This window comes from Dendropsophus ebraccatus, chromosome 5 (assembly GCF_027789765.1).
Source record: "Dendropsophus ebraccatus isolate aDenEbr1 chromosome 5, aDenEbr1.pat, whole genome shotgun sequence".
NCBI classification, from domain to species: Eukaryota; Metazoa; Chordata; class Amphibia; order Anura; family Hylidae; genus Dendropsophus; species Dendropsophus ebraccatus.
This window is the reverse complement of record NC_091458.1, coordinates 37707628-37727514: the sequence shown is the minus strand read 5'-3', so window position 1 is coordinate 37727514 and position 19887 is coordinate 37707628. Positions and strand designations below refer to the sequence as shown.

Below are 19887 nucleotides of genomic sequence, written 5' to 3'. Positions count from 1 at the left end.
CGGGCTGCGGTGGAAGGAGCGGGCCGGGAGGAGAGGAGCGGGCTGCGCGGTGGGAGGAGCGGGCCGCATCGGTGATTTTTTTTTTATTGTGCAACCCGGGCGGCCCACGGACTGGTAATCCGGCCAGCCCAGCGGGCATTTGCCTGGCTTGCCAGATTACCAGTCCGGGCCTGAGTGTCACACTGAGGCAGGCAGGACTCCGCCTGATTTACTCATTGTGAACATACCCTAAAGCTATTTGGTCAGTGAAACGGAGGAGCAAAAACCCAAATGGGCCACCATCCTAGTGCGGGCCCAAAGTCAGCAGCACTTGTTTCACCACAAATATACTCTGTATAATATATGGCTGCCAACGACAGCAAAAAATTCTTTTTTTTTTATTGCTAAGATGTTCTTGCATTATACTGACAGCGTGTTGAGTTCATTCTGTAATGCTTCATTTACCTCAATGCCTCAATTTACCTCAAGTGCTTTTAAACCCAACACGGTTTTCAGTATATAAAAAGAAAACATGGCGAACTTATGAAAACCCCAAATATTCAGCTTAATTATGTACATATATATATAGGATTGTTAATAAAAATAATATTTACCCTATACCAGGGTTCTGCACCAAAGATTTATCTATTCACAGGCAGCTAAAAAAAGTACCATAGTGCTAAGATTGTACAGTATGAAGGTGCATGAGATGTTCATAGTGGTCATAGTCCATATCCCTTTGGGTCATATAATGAGCCCACGGTTTTCAGAAGACTCGTCAGCCTTATATGCATTTTTCTTCCTCTTCACTAAAAAAATCCGTAACCATTTTTAGTTTGGTGTCCATAAGCGCAAAGCATGGTATGAACGATTACATCTTCAGTCCTTGCATTGATGTTGATATTTATAATGTGATTATTTCCTCTCATCTTCAACAGTTCAGTGGAAGAACCGGCGCACTATCGCTGACTAATTCCTCTTGTGGAAAAGGGTCTTCTGTGATCATATCTGGAAAAAAGGCAAAAAAACAAATTAGTATTAGCATAAAGACTGTCAATAAATGTACATGTAGTATAGACCCCCAGTATTGTGAAATCACACTGTCTATACATGGCAGTGGTAGAATTTCCTTTATAAACTCCAAAATGGCTTAAAATTTATTGGCCCAGATTTATTAAAATATAATTATTCCCACTACAAATACAGTGGGGAAAAAAGTATTTAGTCAGTCACCAATAGTGCAAGTTCTCCCACTTAAAAAGATGAGAGAGGCCTGTAATTTACATCATAGGTAGACATCAACTATGGGAGACAAAATAAGAAAACAAAATCCCAAATCCCGAAAATCACACTGTCTGATTTTGTAATAATTTATTTGCAAATTATGGTGGAAAATAAGTATTTGGTCACCTACAAACAATCAAGATTTCTGGCTCCCACAGACCTGTAACTTCTTCTTTAAGAGTCTCCTCTTTCCTCCACTCATTACCTGTAGTAATGGCACCTGTTTAAACTTGTTATCAGTATAAAAAGACACCTGTGCACACCCTCAAACAGTCAGACTCCAAACTCCACTATGGTGAAGACCAAAGAGCTGTCAAAGGACACCAGAAACAAGTTTAGGAAACCTTGGTATATGTCGGAAACACTAAGCACCACATAGCAAAAAATTATGGAATAGGCTGAGGCACTGTTTAATGACTATAAAGCATTTAAGATAATTATTACAGGTATAAGGTGTATGGAGCCTCCCGGCTTTCCAACTACTGATAATGTCGGTGGAGGTAAGGGTCAGGTGTGAAGGATATTCACTAACGACCCTTTTGTTCTCACAAGGATAAGCCAGTGCCAGAGCTGTCTGACAGCAACTTACTTCTCCCTTCCCCATAGGGAACACATGAACATTCAGCTGTGCCAGGGAGGGGGGTCATTCTTTGATAACTCTCCGATTTAGGACTTTTACAAGGATCTAAACCAGCTCATCATAGTGGAGATCCCAACATCTCCCCAAATCTCGGCTTTCTCAACCTCAATTTTGAGATTTAGGTTTTACAGAAAACAAACTTGAAATCATTATTATTAATTTAGTGATCTTACCCAAAGAGAACACACTCGGTCTCCGATCATGGTCCAGGCTGCTGCCCAGTCGGATCAATGGTGTGGTCATTTTGGACAGGAACATTTTAACTCTGTCTTTCCTGCTGTTGTTTGTACAGTACAAGTTCAAAATTTTCCCATGTAAATCATAAGTTTTCTTGCTTAGACCAAACATGTAAAAGAAATCAACAAAGACATCCAGCTTGAAGGTGTATGAAAAACTTAGGTTGTCTTCTGTCAGTTCAAAGTTCTGTAACTGAAGGTATTCTCTTACAACATTGTGAAAAGTAAACTAGAGAGAAAAAAAAAGAAATATAAGTTGTGACAGTCCTCCAAATGTCTATGCTTAGGGTAAAATGAGGGTTATCAGAACATAATGAACTCTAACCTCACTGTGGTGCTTCCAGCACTAAGCCCTGTATGTCATTCTGTTAAGGCTGAGAGTGGTGGGGGAGGGAGGAGGCATGCATACTGCAGCTTAGCACAGTCTTCTGGGCACTTGGGCATGGAAGGAAAAAGTGATTTATTAAAGTGAATGTACCACTAGTATATTGCTTTTTTTTTTTTACATGAATAAATCGGCGCTGCAGTCCTATTTTTTAACCACTGCCCAGTTCCCGCGCACGATGCCTGCCCATTAGCCTGCCCATTACTGAGCACCAGCAGGGCATGATGCACTGGAGGCGTGTCACACTGGGGGTCGACAGGCCGTCTCCAGTACTTTATGCCCAGCTGGTGCTCAGTAATAGGCCGGCACTGTGCACAAGAACCGGGAAGTAGTTCAAAAAAAGCACTGCGGCACCGATATTCCTGCCGATCTTTTCATGTAAAAAGAAAAAGCAATGTACTAGTGGTACATTCACTTTAACTTTGCAATTGGCAATGGTCTAAAATACAACTATCATTTGCTTTATTCCCCTATGTGCTATCTGGCCATGCCTGCAGCTCTGAGCCTTATATATAGAGCTGACAGATCCCCTCTAGTCCTATTTTGCCTAAAAGGGCCAGCGAACAGCTGACAAATGAGAAACTTCTCTTTCAGCGGCTGATGGCATCTTTTGCGCGGGCATCAAAATCATCAGTGAAATCAGGAATGTGCAGGCGACTATCATAAAAAGAGCACATACAATCCAGTCATCTGCACAATCGATCTTGCTTACCTGCGGTAATAGTTGGACTAATAAGGGCCCTAATCGTTCGCTAAATATTCGCTAAAATGTACACATTGTTTGTTCTTTTGCTGGGATCAGAAGGCGTAAACGATCGGAGTAGCGATCGGAACTAATGACTATCGTTCTGTGTGTTATGGTGAACAATTTCAGGTCGTCCCCAAAAGCGCTCATTTGCAATCATATACCGTTAATCGGTAATCATTAAAAATCGCTTTGCCTAAGGATCCTATTACATGGAGCAATTTTTAACAATTAACAACTAATGGTGCGTTTACACAGACAGATTTATCTGACAGATCTTTTAAGCCAAAACCAGTAGCAGACTATAAACAGGGACCAGGTCATAAAGGAAAGACTGGGATCTATCCTCTTTTTAAATCCATTCCTGGCTTTGGCTTCCAAAATCTGTCAGATAAATCTTTCTGTGTAAACGCACCCTAACAATAAACAATCGCAAACGAGATTGTTTATCGTTAACCTGAAATCGTTCACCATATTACACAGAACGATGGTCGTTAGTTATGATCGTTACTACGATCGTAACTATGATCGTTTACTCCTTCTGATCCCAGCAAAACAATGAACAATGTGCAATTACACTGAACGATTAGTGAAAAAATGCGGAACTTGAGCGAACGAATGTGGAATTACAGCGAACGATTAACAATAATTTTAGGTTCAGATCTAAATCAACGACATACGAACGATTTTCCGATCGTTGCCTGCAATAACACAGAACGATTAGCGTTTAACCCCTTCCCGCATGAGGATGTAACTGTACGTCCTCACGCGGGTGGGGGAGTTCAGAGCGGGACCGCGCTCTGAACCGCCATGTAGCCCGGGACCGCAGCTATTAGCGGGCACGGTCTGATCGCCATGCCCGCTAATTAAGTCTTCAGATGCAGCTGTCAAAGTTGACAGCTGCATCTGAAGACTTACTGCAGCCGATTCCCTGGTGGCTAGTGGGGAGATCGCTCCCCCGTGACGTTGTCACGGAAGAGGGATCTCCGTGTCTGGTGCCGGGCCAGGTCTGCGCCGTAATGGCGCTGATCCTGGCTCGGCATTCGGTTGCTTCCGGCTGCAGCAGCCAAAAGCTGATCTCATCAATCTATGCTGTATAACTTTACAGCATAGATCTCTATGAGAGATCAGTGTGCATATACTACAAGTCCCACAGGGGGGCTTCTAGTATACTGTATGAGTAAAAAAAAAAAAAAAAAAAAAAGTGTCATTAATAATAAAAAGCCCCCTCCCCTAATAAAAGTTTGAATCACCCCCCTTTTCCCATTTTATAAATAAAAATAAATAAATAAACAAACATGTTTAGTATCACCGCGTGCGTAATTGCCCAAAATATTAATTTATCACATACCAGATATCGTACAGTAATCGGCATAAACGCAAAAAAAAATGCGCATTTTTGGTCGCATCAAATCCAGAAAAATGGTAATAAAATGCGATCAAAAAGTCGCATATGCGCAATCAAGGTACTGATAGAAAGAACACATCATGGGGCAAAAAATGACACCTGACACAGCCCCATAGACCAAAGGATAAAAGCGCTATAAGCCTGGGAATGGAGTTATTTTAAGGAACATATATTTGTTAACAATGGTTTGAATTTTTTACAAGCCATCACACATATAAAAGTTATACATGTTACATATTGTTGTAATCGTACCGACTTAAGGAACATATATAACGTCAGTTTTTCCATAAGACGCACGGCATAAAAATGAAGCGCGCCACCCCCAATGAAAAAGAATTGCGGGGTTTTTTTTCAATTTCGTCGCACATATAATTTTTTTCTTGTTTTGCTTCCTATTTTATGCAAAAATTCAGCCTGTCATTGCAAAGTACAATTAGTGACGCAAAAAATAAGGGCTCATGTGGGTCTGTAGGTGTAAAAATGCAAGTGCTATGGCCTTTTAAGCACAAGGAGGAAAAAAAACGAAAATTCGCCCGGTCCAGAAAGGGTTAAATTAAAACAATATAATGATTTTTCGCACGATAATCGTCCAGTGTAATATGGCCCCAATAGGACCCTAAGTAAAGCAGTTGCTCTTTCTCTACCTCCTTTGTTCCTATGTTTGCATTGCAGCCAGGGCCGATTCTGGGGTTTTTGCGTGTGATGGCCGGCATGACGGGATGTGGAGAGCGCAGGCGACGGGACAGGTGAGCTGCCGCTGTCATTTTTGTTAAGTGATACTTAACAAAAATGACAGCAGGGGGGACATAATGCCGCCCCCTGCTGGACCGCAAAATCTGCCGCCTGAGGCGGAAGGCTCATTCCGCCTCATGGCAGAAGCGGGCCTGATTGCAGCATTGCTTCTTTACATAACACAAGCTACTAGCACGACTATTGATAAAAACAAAAACGCTTGAAGTTTCTCACCTGCAGTTGATAGTTTTCTCCCATAACGGAGGATATAACACTATTCATACCATCCTCCAACTTGCTTCTGATCTGTGGATGTCGCGTATTTACAACAATGGCAAATGTTTTAGCTGGGGAAAAAAAGCTATTTTAGGTACATAGTCTAATACTTTGTGCAAATGAAAAATAAAATTCACTTTATACTTTAGGAAGCGCAAAAGATGCATCAAGTGAACAGAAAGATTTTATGGCATATCACAGAGACATTGATTTAGTTCAGCCCACGACCGATCACACAACTAGCAGGGAGAGAGGCTGTCTGCCATAAACTAATGCTGCATTTCCACGGAACGAGTATTGTGCGAATTTTCGATATAACGATCGCATTTCAGCGATAATCTTTCCGTGTAAACACAGTAAACGATCAAGTGACGAGCGAGAAATCATTAATTTTGGATGTTCTCAAATCGTTGTTGGTTGTTCGCTAAACAGGTGTGTGAGATGGGCTTAAGCGATCTTAAAAAAGATCGCAATAACGATTTTTCTGACATTGTTTCTAACGATTTATTCATCTAAACGCTGATCGTTATAAAAAACCAAATTGTTGCTTCAAAATCGTTAAATGATCGATTGGGCGAATTATTGCTTTGTGTAAACTCAGCATTACACACACCGTTTTTTTTTTTTTTACCGTCTTTTCACCAATTTTACTATTAAATTCAATGGACTTTTCAATTAAAGGCACACCCAAAGACCAATTAGTCCACCTGATGGTGCGTTTACACAGACGGATTTATCTGACAGATCTTTAAAGCCAAAGCCAGGAACAGACTATAAACAGGGATCAGGTCATAAAGGAAAGACTGGGATCTATCCTCTTTTCAGATCCATTCCTGGCTTTGGCCTCCAAAATATATCAGATAAATCTCTCTGTGTAAACGCACCCTAAACTAGAATAATTTACCAACAACCAAACTGCCGGATGGACGGCCAGTGAAATGACGGACCTCCGTTTGAACTCAAAATGATGGACTTTTTTTTTTAATGGAGAGAGAAAAATCGCTGTGTGAACATAGCCATAGAAGGGAAAGTTGCCCATTTGTAGATAACTGTTTTGGGGCTCTTGCCCCTCATCAGTATAGAGCAGGGCACTATGAAGGAGGCCTTTTTGAGGAGACCACCACACTGAAAATGAAAATTTAACATACACACATCGGACATTTTGCACCAAGAACAAGGGGACATAGGGAAATAATCTCAAATGTTCCTTTTAGAACTGTTATTGGCTGTTATATTGTTTATATTGTTACAGTACAAACACGAGTAAGGCAACTCCAGGCTCTTTGTTAAAGCATTAAACATTCCTGTTTTTTGTTAAAAACAGCTGACGCCCTGATACAGTCATATTAACGTGACCTTTTCATTCTATTCTATTATGTTTCTTAAGAAAGGTACATATTGTATTGTTCCTGGTGCCTGGGTCTGGACGTACTGTACTGTATGTCCTCCTCTGCAGACTCCACAATAACAAGCCTGCAGGGCATTTTCAGAAGGCGCTGGTATTGGTTTTCATGCCCTGAGTCACCTGACATTTTGTGAAAAGTGAATTTCACCAAAGACATGAGACACAGGGATTATAGAGAGTGCCGTGCCTTATCAAAGAGTGCCATGCCTTATCAAAGAGTGCCGTGACTTATCAGAAAGTGCCTTATCAAAGAGTGCTGTGACTTATCAGAAAGTGCCTTATCAAAGAGTGCCGTGACTTATCAGAAAGTGCCTTATCAAAGAGTGCCGTGACTTATCAGAAAGTGCCTTATCAAAGAGTGCCGTGACTTATCAGAAAGTGCCTTATCAAAGAGTGCCGTGACTTATCAGAAAGTGCCTTATCAGAAAGTGCCTTATCAAAGAGTGCCGTGACTTATCAGAAAGTGCCTTATCAAAGAGTGCTGTGACTTATCAGAAAGTGCCTTATCAAAGAGTGCCGTGACTTATCAGAAAGTGCCTTATCAAAGAGTGCTGTGACTTATCAGAAAGTGCCTTATCAAAGAGTGCCGTGACTTATCAGAAAGTGCCTTATCAAAGAGTGCCGTGACTTATCAGAAAGTGCCTTATCAGAAAGTGCCTTATCAAAGAGTGCCGTGCTTTATCAGAGAGTGCCTTATCAGAGAGTGCCGTGACTTATCAGAAAGTGCCTTATCAAAGAGTGCCGTGCCTTATCAGAGAGTGCCTTATCAGAGAGTGACGTGACTTATCAGAGAGTGACGTGCCTTATCAAAGAGTGCAGTGACTTATCAGAGAGTGCAGTGACTTATCAGAGAGTGCAGTGACTTATCAGAGTGCAGTGCCTTATCAAAATGTGCAGTGCCTTATCAGAGTGCAGTGCCTTATCAGAGAGTCCAGCGACTTATCAGAGTGCGGTGCCTTATTAGAGAGTCCAGCGACTTATCAGAGTCCAGAGACTTATCAGAGAGTGCAGTGCCTTATCAGAGAGTACCGTGCCTTATCAGAGCATAAAGTGAGTTATCAGAGTGCAGTGCCTCATCAGAGAGTCCAGAGACTTATCAGAGAGTGCAGTGCCTTATCAGAGAGTACCGTGCCTTATCAGAGCATGAAGTGAGTTATCAGAGTGCAGTGCCTTATCAGAGTCCAGAGACTTATCAGAGAGTGCAGTGCCTTATCAGAGAGTGCAGTGCCTTATCAGAGAGTGCAGTGCCTTATCAGAGAGTGCAGTGAGTTATCAGATAGTGCAGCGACTTATCAGAGAGTACTGTGCCTTATCAGAGCATGAAGTGAGTTATCAGAGAGTGCAGCGACTTATCAGAGAGTGCAAAGCCCTATCAGAGAGTGCAGTGCCTTATCAGAGAGTACCGTGCCTTATCAGAGCATGAAGTGAGTTATCAGAGTGCAGTGCCTTATCAGAGTCCAGAGACTTATCAGAGAGTGCAAAGCCCTATCAGAGAGTGCAGTGCCTTATCAGAGAGTGCACTGCAGCGACTTATCAGAGAGTGCAGTGCCTTATCAGAGAGTGCAGTGCCTTATCAGAGAGTGCACTGCAGCGACTTATCAGAGAGTGCAGCAACTTATCATGGTACCTGAGGTAGAAGTGCTGTTGACTTTTCTTGCATTTGTAATAAATAACATGGGCTTTGCTAATACTGTTTCTCTGTAATCCTTATAGTCCACATGGCTGCGTAGGGTGACTTTTCTGAAAAGATAAAGGAAAAATGTCAATTCAACGTATTGAAGAAATCCATCTAAAAAGGGTAAGTTACTATGCAGGAGGATGTGACCAATCATATTACTAAACATCCTAAAAAGCCATTGTGGGCAAACTGGAATTTTTCCTTTTTCAGTTTTCTTAAAAAAATTCTCCCCTTTTTAGCACATTAGTCACCAGGTGGGGCCCTAAATAGTCTGCCCCATCTTACCTACTGGATCACATTCCTGCATGTTCCTCATGGACGGAGCGGCCCTGACAGTGATAATGTGGGTGGTTTGGACAGCCATGGGCCCCCCCAGGAGCCTCAGGCCCTGGACGGCCGCCCAAACCACCCACATTATAATCCGCCCCTGATGCTCATGTTATATAGGAAAGTCCAGTTGTGTGGGCCATGCAGAGTATGGGGCACGTAATATTACATATTACATGTAGTCATAAATCATACTGACGATATACACAAACAGTTATGCTGTGCACATAAAGACAATTATGAGAAGTGTTCATTGAATGTTGTAAAGGCTTTCAGTTTGGAGACAATGTCGCCCCTTCTTCCAGTTTACATAAAATAAATTCTGAACACCCAAGTTTCGTCTGATCATTGTCTTTCAACAGGCTGAAACGCCAACGATCAGCCTGTTAACAATCTGCTGCGGTCGCCCTGAGGAATGGGAGCGGCGACAGCAGACCACCGCTGTCCCCTATTGGCTCCACGGACAATCTGACGATCGCCCGGGCAGTCTCCCCGCATACCCGCGGCTCTTACCAGCTCCTCCTCGCTCGCTGTCGGCGTGTGTAATAGCACTGGCAGCGGGCGGGGTAACAAGAAGCAAGCAAGCGCTGACCGGACAAGTGGACGCTCGCTTGCTCTCCACATCGACCTGTGTAATAAGGACTTAAGGCTGCCTTTACACAGACAGATTTATCTGATGGACTTTTTAACCCAAAGCCAGGAACAGACAGCGATCCGCTGATCACCATGCCAGTTTCCTTTTAGAGCCATATAAATAATGAGTTATTGCAACATATAACTTATAACTACTGCTACCATATAATAAGCAGTGCTGGCACTGAAGAGTTATACATATAACCAGGGAATTAAGATGATGGGTAACATTCTAATAAAGAATCCCCTATTAAAGTATACAGAAAATATTAGTAACATAATTAGATTTAAAAATGAATTCTCCAGGAGGTACAGACTTGGAGAGATTCCCGCATCCACGCTGACACCTTTGTCATTAGTCATTTCTACTGAGATCACATCCTTTATGTCTCTTTAAAGACCCTTCTGGTTCCTAGATGTGTCGGACTCCCTTTGGAGTACTTGTCCACTCCTGTGTGATTTCATGTGCCAGACTGAAGCCAAATATGATGTCGGCAGCGTCTGACTGCCAATACCTAATGGATGTAACATTAGGAGCCAGTGTGTGAGTGTTCCGAAACGGGCACATTCCAGCACCGTGTCCAAGGGAGACGCCACCTTGTTAGTACAAACACCAGCTGAAATGTCACTTAAGCTTTGGGAATGTTAATTTAATATAAGAAATGTTTATTTCTTCTTTTTTTTTTAGTATAAACTACAGTTAAAACCTGGGGATCTATAACGTGGCTAAACAGTTCTCTTGGATGGTTGACAAATGGTGCACTGTTATATGGGCCGTGCCCTGACCGCGGGTGTATGGCTGACATCAGACCTGGTTGTGCCAGTGATTTCTAAAGCAGATTCCCACAGCTCCACATCATAAATGGAACAGTGAAGTCAGTTTATAATGTGTCTGCTTATTAATATCCATGAAATATTAGGAAAGGTTTTACCCCCAAAAAGTGTCAAATGTAATATAAATATGGAAAAATACAAATTTTATATATATATATATATATATATATGTGTGTGTATATATATATATATATATATATATATATATTTTAATATTTTAATATATATATTTTATTTATTCATATTATTTTTTGGGGGGGCGGTGTATAATTATATATTTCCCTTATATACCCTTCCTAACGTCAGCTATCTGGGGAGAGTGGAGAAGTGAAGAAGATGTGACGTCTGTGACCCCCCCCCACCCCCCCACCCCCCCACACCAAATATCACATTCATCTAATAACCACTCCACTCATATAATTTCCATTAGATTTCAGAACATGGCTGTCTAATGCAGTGACAAGAACTGCGACTTTGATAAGGATACGATATGGACAGGCTTGCTGCCAGTGCCACAATTTATCTTAAGGGTATTTGGTGGAATAATGGAATTGCAAGACAGCACTGTAAGGGCCCTATTCCACTGGACGATTATCGTTCAGATTATTGTTAAATCGTTCGAATCTAAACGATAATCGTTCGGTTGAAATGCAGTTAACGATTAACGACCGAACGAGAAATCGTTGATCGCTTTATAAGACCTGGACCTATTTTTATCGTTGCTCGTTCGCAAAACGTTTGCAAATCGTTCGCATTGATTAAGACGTCGTTCGCAATAGATATGAACGCAATAGCGAATAAATAGTGAAGATAAAACGATCGCAATTACGATCATAAGAAACAATTATCGTTCCATGGAAATGAGTGAACATTTTCAGGTCTGTCGCATTAGCGGTCGTTTGAGATTGTTAATCGTTAACGATTATGCAAACGATAATCGTCCGGTGGAATAGGGCCCTAAGGCTTTGCTGGAGTCTATATACAGCACTTTGTAAGTTGTTCTTTATTATGGCAAGTCCTAGGCTTAGATAAGCATTTCGCACGACTGAATGTAACAGAGTACAAGGCGATAGTTATACATATTCCTTATGAACAGTTGTAGAGACCATAACTTATAATGCTTTCTATAGGGATGTAGTCCTGCTTAGTCTATTGAATGTATTTTCAGTATTTTTGCACTACTGTCCGCATGAGCATTTGTTTTTCTCAACCAAAGCCAAGGTTCTAAGGGAAACTATAATAGTAGGGTAAAAAAATACAATGCAGTTGTGTTGCTGTTAACCTGAGTTGTTTTTTTTCTTTTAATAGTTGCCAGTTTTAGCCATTGGGGTGTAAGTACTGACTGCATATGGCCAACTGCAATGTGAGTGCAAGGTGTGTTTTTACCTAAAATATAGACTTTTACCAGCCGTATCCATTAGAGAATATTTGTTTCTCTGCCCAGTCCCTCACCACACACACATGCATGCTCAGCTTGGCCATGCGCGCATGTATATTCAGTGGAGATTAAAACGTAAATTATTGATGGTAGTGAAAGACTACCTAGGCCACCCTTTTTATTATTATTATTATTATTATTATTATTATTATTATTATTATTATCTGGGGGTTGAACTGCTGCCAGACATCTCTGGTGGCTGCTTATCTCTCCTGAGAACAGAAGGATCCAGCATGTTGAAGTCCATCTACCCGATGCTTCGCTCTCCTGGCATCATCTGTCAAGGGGGGCTCCTTCCACATTAGATGGTTGGCTGTTTCTGCTTGTAATAATATAATATGTATGGCCAGCTTTAGGCTAGATTCATACATGTTTGAAGTGGATCCAGGCAGAAATGAATCCAGCAGGAAGAAGAATTTTCCTTCCCTTATGCTTCCTATGCCATTCCTTCCACTAAGCTTCTGGCACTGGTTAAAAAAAAAAAACTAATAAAAAAAACTGCCCCCAAAAAAGCCTGATCTAAATGAAAAGTTCTTGTTAAATGTTTTTGCGTATAGTAAACTTGGGTTTCATGCAAACTGATGCAACTATGGAGAGTCTCGATAGTAGCACACTCACCTCTGGATATAATTGATAATCCGGCACTGGCTTCCATCGATAACGGCGGTGCCATCAATGAATAAGTTGAAGCCCCCTGAGTGGTTATGAGAGGTCAGCACACCGTCCTCCAGGGTCAGGTAGTTGGGCTGCAGCTCTATGAGTAGCCTCAGGGGTAGCAGGGCCATCTCACAGTTGGCTGTGGTGACCGTGGACAGGATGTCTGAGCCCACCGAAGAAAAACTCATCATGGAGCGGTCACTGTTCATACGCTCCAAAGGGGCTTTGTTTATGGGATCTGCTGTAGCCATGATGATATTCCAGATAGGTAAAGTATATAGATCCACAACGTATACCTTCTCCAGAGTGGGTAATGCAGAGCTGACTGCTCTCTCCAGCTCTGGCTGCTTTCTTTGAGCTCAGAGTCAGGGTGGGACAGTAAGCCCTTCCTTAGAGGTGGATCATACAATGCAGACATAAGCCCTGCCTTAGGGCCTATTACACACACAGGTATCTGAAAGGTTATCTAACAGAGTTTGGCAGCCAAAACCAGAAATGGAATTTAAAAGAGGAGAAATCTCAAGCCCCTATTACACGGGGAGATTAAGAGGAGCAAATGAGTGCCGACCTGTCAGGTCAGTGTTCGCTTGCTCCTCGTTTCCTACTTGCTGTCAGTGCAATTATACGCGCAAGCAGCAAGTGGGTAAGGGCCCTATTTCACCGGACGATTATTGTTCAGATTATCGTTAAACCGTTCAAATCTAAACGATAATCGTTCGGTTGAAATGCAGTTAACGATTAACGACCGAACGAGAAATCGTTGATCGCATTATAAGACCTGGACCTATTTTTATCGTTGCTCGTTCGCAAAAAGTTTGCAAATCGTTCGTATTGAATAAGACATCGCTCGGTCATTCGCAGTAGATACGAACGCAATAGCGAAGAAAAAACAATCGCAAATACGATCATAAGTAACGATTATCGTTCCATAGAAATGAGTGAACGTTTTCAGGTCTTTCGCAATAGCGGTCGTTTGAGATCGTTAATCGTTAACGATTATGCAAACGATAATCTTTCGGTGGAATAGGGCCCTAAGAGCCGGGGGGAGCTTCAGGGGGGCTGCCTGGGTGATCTTTAGATCGTCCGGGCAGCCCATAGGAGATGTTGGTTTCAGCCTGTTGAAAGACAACGATCTTCGGCTAATTCTCATCTTCTATTACACTAAGTGGATAGTGGCCGTAACAGTTGGCATCAGCTGAATACGGCCGATAATCGCTTCACGTAATAGGGCCTTCAGTCTTTCCTTTATGACCTGTTCTCGGTTTATAATCTGTTCCTGGGTTGGGCTTAAAACAAGATCTGTCAGATATCCGTGTATGAAATAGGGCTCTTAAACTATGTGCTCCCCCCACCCGTTACTGCAGGTGTTATGCAACAAGGAGGAAGAACTGTAAGAAAAATAGTGAAGGAGCATGTGCGAGGTCCAAGCCTTAAAATTGTTGATACTCAGGAAAGTCTAGTAAGATTAACCCTGTCACTGCCAAATGTCTCAGTTCCCAATGTATCATGTCATCATTTATCTTTGTTTTATTCTTTCTCCCGGATAAATCGACCTTTCATCTGGTGCCACAAAGCTTGTATGCATTGTATAAAGTTAAAGGGGTTATCCAGCTAAAAACTTTTTCTTTCAAATCAACTGGTTTCAGAAAGTTATATAGATTTGTAATTTACTTCTAATTAAAAAATGTCAAGTCTTCCAGTACTTATCAGCTGCTGTATGTCCTCCAGGAAGTGGTGTTTCCTTTTCAGTCTGATACAGTGCTCTCTGCTGCCATCTCTGTCCATATCAGAAACTGTCCAGAGCAGGAAAGGTTTCTAAGGGAATTCGCTGCTACTGTGGACAGTTCCTATCTCGGACAGAAGTGGCAGCAGAGAGCACTGTGCCAGACTGAAAAGGAAACACCATTTCCTGCAGAACATACAGCAGCTGATAAGTACTGGAAGACTTGAGAAGTAATTTACAAATCTATATAACTTTCTGAAACCTATTTCCCTTCTTATTATCTTAGGATAGATATATGTGTATCCCAGGCAGGTTTACATTCAGTTACTGTAGATTTACCAACCACATCTGCTGGAAGTGTTTTTTCAAACATATACTACTCTTTCAGTAAAGTAATATTTTATTATGTTGCTTCTGATCTTTTCCCTAACTAACCCCTCACTGTGTTCCCTTATTCATGAGCTCAGTTTTTTTTTTTTCTAAAACCACTTCCCTCCTTAAATGGGTTGTTCACCAACATTTTTTTTCTTTCAAATCAACTGGTGCCAGAAAACGCCAGAGATTTGTCATTTTCTTCTATTAAAAATCTCAAGTTGTCCAGTACCTATGAGCTGCTGTATGTCCTGCAGGAAGTGGTGTATTCTTTCCAATTTGACACAGTGCTCTTTGCTGCCACCTCTGTCCATGTCAGGAACTGTCCAGAGCAGTAGCAAATCCCCACAGAAAAACTCTCCTGCTCTCCAGACTGGAAAGAATACACTAATTCCTGACGGACATATAGCAGCGCCAGTTGATTTGAAAGAAAAAATGTTTGGTGGACAACCCCTTAAGCTTATTTAGTCATTTAACATATTTAAAGGTTTTGATCATGTCCCCCCTTTCGATTCTTTCCTCCAGACTATACACATTCAGATCCTTAAGTCTTTCCTGCTATGTTTTATGCCTGACACCCTCCATCATTTTTGTAGCCCGTCTTTGGACCCGTTCTATTTTACCAATATCCTTTTTGTAGATGAGGTCTCCAGAACTGGACACAGTATTCAGATGTGGTCTCACTAGAGCTCTATACAGCGGCATCACAATCTCCCTCTTCCTACTGGTAAGGGCCCAAGCACACAGAGCAAAAAAAGACAGAAAGTGGAATCATGCTACGGACACTGCTTGAAATTCTGCCTGTTCTATTGATGCAATGGTATTTCTCAGGCGCCTCCCCTCTCTGCTGAAAGAATGGACATGTCCCTGGCCGGCTGTTTCCGTAGTGCAGAAACAGTGTAGATACAGCTGGCCACTTTTTACATGAGCTGTCTTGGAAAGGGGGGGGGGACAGCTCTTATACAGTTTTCTGTGTCTTGAGCACAAAGCAGCATGCTCAGGACTGGGGGAAGTTCACAGAAAAGGTAATGACATGTATAGAGTGGAATACCCCTTTAAAGTATAATCTTCTGGCTACCTCTAGACACCAATAGATAGAGTATACTGCTTGTTGTTATAAAAAGAACTCAGTGTATACTATGATCTGTCATACTATACGTACTCGGCTCTTTCCATCGCTCTATAGGAATGAATACAGCCGCGGGTTGCGTGCTGATATGGAGATCGCCAGGGGGTTCAGGGGTCGGGTCCCCCGCAGTCTCCTACTTTTCCCCTATCCTATAGTTCCCAGAATTCCCCTTTAAGGACAAAGGCAAGATGTTGGGCTTTTAAATAATACACAATCAAGGTTTGGTAGACTAACATAAAAATAGGATATTGAGCTACAAACTCATATTTATACATGTACATATGTACATATCTGTCCAAAGCTTATCACACAGGTATGTAGATTTCTTAAGGTTTACATTACACATAGGATCAATTGTATCCCTTATGTCTTCTTATGACATGTAACCCTGAGATGAGGACATCACTGTGACATACTATATCATTACTATATGATGAAACATCTACTAGTAAAAAAAACATTTTTCTGAAGAAAAAAAAATCTTGTTGTATAAGTTTAAGCCGTGAAGTTGCTCTCTTCTAGCAAGTTTGAAAAGAAAACTTTTATTATTATCTTATTTTTATTATTATCTGGGGGTTAAGCTGCTGCCAGACATCTCTGGCAGCTGCTTATCTCTCCTGAGAACAAAAGGATCCAGCATGTTGAAGTCCATCTACCCGATGCTTCGCTCTCCTGGCATCATCTGTCAAGGGGGGCTCCTTCCACATTAGATGGTTGGCTGCTTCTGCTTATAATATAATATGTATGGCCAGCGTTGGGCTAGATTTATACATTTTTGAAGTGGATCCAGCAGGAAGAAGTATTGTCCTTCCAATTCCTTCAACTACGCTTCTGACAGTGGTTAAAAAAAAAAACTAATGAAAAAACTGCCCCAAGAAAGCTGTGTGTGAACCACCCCACCACTCCCCTTAAATAAAAAGTTAATTTTTGAGTGTTTTTAAATGTAGTAAAATTTCATGCAAAAAAACCAGCAGTTTTTGCAATAAGCAGATGCAACTACGGAGAGTCTCGATAGTAGCACACTCACCTCTGGATATAATTGATAATCCGGCACTGGCTTCCATCGATGATGGCGGTGCCCTCACTGAATAAGTTGAAGCCCCCCGAATGGTTATGAGAGGTCAGCACACCGTCCTCCAGGGTCAGGTAGTTGGGCTGCAGCTCTATGAGTAGCCTCAGGGGTAGCAGGGCCATCTCACAGTTGGCTGTGGTGACCGTGGACAGGATGTCTGAGCCCACCGAAGAAAAACTCATCATGGAGCGGTCGCTGTTGATACGCTCCAAAGGGGCTTTGTTTATTGTATCTCCTGTAGCCATGATGATATTTCAAGATAGGTAAAGTATATAGATCCACAACGTATACCTTCTCCAGAGTGGATAATGCAGGAGTGACTGCTCTCTCCAGCTCTGGCTGCTTTCTTTGAGCTCAGAGTCAGGGTGGGACAGTAAGCCCTTCCTTAGAGGTGGATCATACCTTGCTTACATAAGCCCTGCCTTAAACTATGTGCTCCCCCCACTTCCTTACAACAGGTTTTATTCTCCAGCTAGAGATTTAAAAAAAAAAACAGCTGCGGAAGATGGGTGTCTTAGTTCTGTATTTTGTGGTTGTACATGTTGGTTGTGTAGTTGCTTAGTACTGAAAGTTTCAGATGGTATTGCTTTCCATGAGCTGTTCTTCACAGTTCCCCACCCTGCCCATTCCCCACCGAAATCTGTTGCAGAAAAACTAGGCTGTGTTCAAAACTTGCAGTTTCATTGTGTCACTGAATTATTTAATTGCAGTACTGCATTATTTCTTGTGTTCTCACCAACACTGTACACTGTTACTACCTCTAACACCACACAGCACGCTGTATTCTCTACCTGTAACACCACACAGCACACTGTATTCTCTACCTGTAACACCACACAGCACGCTGTATTCTCTACCTGTAACACCACACAGCACATTGTATTCTCTACCTGTAACACTACACAGCACATTGTATTCTCTACTTGTAACACCACACAGCACACTGTATTCTCTACCTGTAACACCACACTGTATTCCCTACTTGTAACACCACACAGCACACTATATTCTCTACCTGTAACACCACACAGCACGCTGTATTCTCTATCTCTAACACCACACAGCACACTGTATTCTCTACCTGTAACACCACACAGCACACTGTATTCTCTACCTGTAACACCACACAGCACACTGTATTCTCTACCTGTAACATCACAGCGCTGTATTCTCTACCTGTAACACCACACAGCACGCTGTCGGGGGGGGGGGGGGGGTTCAGTGGCGGTTGTTACTAGGGAGAAGCAACTCACAGGTGACGTCTTCTTTGATCTGAGGTGTCACTTTCCCTTTTCATCTCCATCTGGCTCAGGCCTCCATGACTATTTCTTCCAGCTACAATTCATCTCTTTTGAACCTGCCAGAAAAACATATTAGGCTTCACACTTTTACAACTTCCACTTTTTTTGTGTCTTGTGCAGTAAAGTCAGTAGCTATGTGGGCTGCCCCCTGTATGTAGGATCCCCTGCTGTACCCACCATATGGTAATAATCCCACCTGCGCTCTGCCCCTCAGTAATATCCCCCCCCTGTGCTCTGCCCCTCAGTAATATACCCCCCTGTGCTCTTCCCCTTAGTAATATACCCCCCTGTTCTCTGCCCCTTAGTAATATACCCCCCTGTTCTCTGCCCCTTAGTAATATACCCCCCTGTGCTCTGCCCCTTAGTAATATCCCCCCTGCGCTCTGCCCCTTAGTAATATCCCCCCTGTGCTCTGCCCCTTAGTAATATCCCCCTGTGCTCTGCACCACACATCACGCTGTATTCTCTACCTGTAACACCACACAGCACGCTGTATTCTCTACCTGTAACATCACACAGCACGCTGTATTCTCTACCTGTAACATCACACAGCATGCTGTATTCTCTACCTGTAACACCACACACCATACTGTATTCTCTGCCTGTAACACCTATATACTATTTTCTTCACCATGTGTATATACTGCTATATATTCAATTCTATTCTTGGCATGATGTGTACATGTGACATTTTGGACGGGGGTTAAACTTACTACAGCGCCATTCTTCTATAGATCAGACAATCAGTGGCTGAGCTGGGACACTGCTGCAGCCGCTGATTGGCTGAGCAGAGACTCCTTTAGCACCTGTCCCAGGATGAAAGGGGCTCACTTAACCCCCTTTCTTGCTAGCAGGTGTTCAGTGTGAGATCAGTCTGGCCCCCAGGGGGTTAAGTTGGAATGTAATGCATCCTCTTGGGTTCTGTACGGTACCCAAGGGGTTAAGTGGGGATGCAACGCATCCTCACTTAAAAATGAAGAGACAAAGTATAGCCAACTCACAGGCATATACACTATGATGCAGCATGCCACAGGTGTATATGACAACATAGCTACTCCCACCAGATATTTAAATACACATGTGTGATAATATACAAATTACAAGATAAGCAACTGGTGTGTCACACCAGTAATGAGCTAATCAGCTAATGATAATAAATGGAGCGGGCCAATTAGGGGCTGGCTGGGTTGGTGCTATGGGGGCAGGCAGTGCTCCTAACAGGTGCCCCTGTCCTCCTAATGATCTCAGCGGACCATGGAGCAAACTACTAACTGAATCTGAACTGTGCCGAGGATGAAGGTAAGACACATACTTGGGGTCTCCTGTGCAATAGGGACATAGAGGGAGATTTATCAAACTGGTATATATTAGAATTGGCTCAGTTGCCCCTAGAAACCAATCAGATTCCACTTTTCTTTTCTCATAGATTCTTTGGAAAATAGGAGGTGCTAGGGGCAACTGAGCCAATTCTAATTTACACCAGTTTGATAAATCTCCCCCTTACTGTATCAGCAGGTTAGATTTGTTTAACCTGCTGATAGTTTCCCTTTAAAAACTTGCTATGTCCATATTAGACATAACAATGTTGATGAAAATACTTATAAATATATGATATATTAGAATATACTTTTAA

General features: G+C 42.3%; 1 protein-coding gene across 2 annotated transcripts; it reads right to left on the bottom strand.

Moving 5' to 3' along the window:
* Positions 1 to 179: 179 nt before the first annotated feature.
* MEDAG (mesenteric estrogen dependent adipogenesis) lies at positions 180 to 17300 on the bottom strand. Of its 2 annotated transcripts, none has more exons than XM_069972072.1 (5): positions 16909 to 17300; positions 8718 to 8830; positions 5644 to 5756; positions 2077 to 2368; positions 180 to 987 (listed from the first exon to the last, which is right to left on the bottom strand). In XM_069972072.1, exons 1-5 carry the CDS (start codon positions 17196 to 17198, stop codon positions 911 to 913), a joined length of 885 nt encoding a protein of 294 aa, XP_069828173.1. In that variant the 5' UTR covers positions 17199 to 17300; the 3' UTR covers positions 180 to 910. The 2 variants fall into 2 exon arrangements, with proteins under 2 accessions (XP_069828173.1, XP_069828171.1); XM_069972070.1 differs by lacking the exon at positions 16909 to 17300 and adding an exon at positions 12619 to 13016.
* Between the last annotated feature and the right edge of the window lie 2587 nt (positions 17301 to 19887).